Below are 1007 nucleotides of genomic sequence, written 5' to 3' on the forward strand. Positions count from 1 at the left end.
TATATATAAAAACAAGAGAGAAAAAAGTTTCTATTATCAAGGCAAATGTACAACTATATAATACTGAAATTTAAACAAAGAAAGATTCATGACTGGTACCATAAAATGTCCTCTCAGATAAGAGCAAAGGAAACATTTTAAAGTACATTTCAAAAATCCATCCATACTTAATTTTTTTTTTTTCCCCTTAAGGAGTGGTATTTTTAGTCAATTTTTCCTTCTCCTTTTCCTTCTCACCTCTCTTTCTGAGTTGAAAGAGAAAAAAATAAATTAATGGCATTTCAGAATCCCAAATCGCTGCTTATAGCTTGACATAAACATTTCCTCTCAAATCAAACACAATGAACCCCCCCAAACAAAAGAGAATGTCCTATAAAAACCTAATTTTTTGATTTCTTAAAACACAACTGGTGTCCCACACACTGAGTTCTTAACAATAGAACATATAAATAAAAAGGCAGTGTTTTCATGTAAAATAAAAAGTACATAAATAAATATGAAAAAAAGGAATTAATTTGTCTTTTTTTTTATAAAAACATATTTAAAAAGGATCCTTTAATAAAAGCATCCAATGTCCTTTTAAAAAAGATCTCCCTCGAGCTTCTAACTCCCGCTGAGCGCCAGCGTCTCTGAAACACCGACTTTTACTTAAAGGCTTCGGGGATGTGTCCCATTTGCGACTGCATACTCGTGGGAGGGCTGGAGATGCCCTCAGACCAGTCGGACACATTGGAGTGAGGAGATGAGCTGGACCACTGGTCCGGTGACTCCGGAGATGGCGTTAGGAACGGGTGGTCGGGCACCTGGAGCTGGTGGCTGGGGGTGTTGTCCAAGGGGGAGGAATAACTGTGCTGGGAAGGTGGAGTTAGAAACTGCGTGGTGGTCATGGGCTGGGCGAGGGAGGACGGCAGAGACGTGGGCAGCATCTGGGAATCTTGAGGCAGGATGGTGTGGACTGCCATGGTGCTGCTGCTCACCGGCTGCATGGCGGGCTGGGTCAGCTCGGG

General features: G+C 41.4%; 1 protein-coding gene across 1 annotated transcript in view; it reads right to left on the reverse strand.

Annotated features, from left to right (window-relative positions):
• Positions 1–644: 644 nt before the first annotated feature.
• LOC104468548 (neurogenic locus notch homolog protein 1-like) overlaps positions 645–1007 on the reverse strand; it is a gene marked incomplete at its 5' end in the record, with an annotated part of 8801 nt that continues 8438 nt past the window's right edge. The window contains 1 exon segment of the mRNA XM_010082729.1: positions 645–1001. Coding sequence (XP_010081031.1) covers positions 645–1001 — 357 coding nt within the window.

Source organism: Pterocles gutturalis, unplaced genomic scaffold, assembly GCF_000699245.1.
Source record: "Pterocles gutturalis isolate BGI_N339 unplaced genomic scaffold, ASM69924v1 scaffold1920, whole genome shotgun sequence".
NCBI classification, from domain to species: domain Eukaryota; kingdom Metazoa; phylum Chordata; class Aves; order Pterocliformes; family Pteroclidae; genus Pterocles; species Pterocles gutturalis.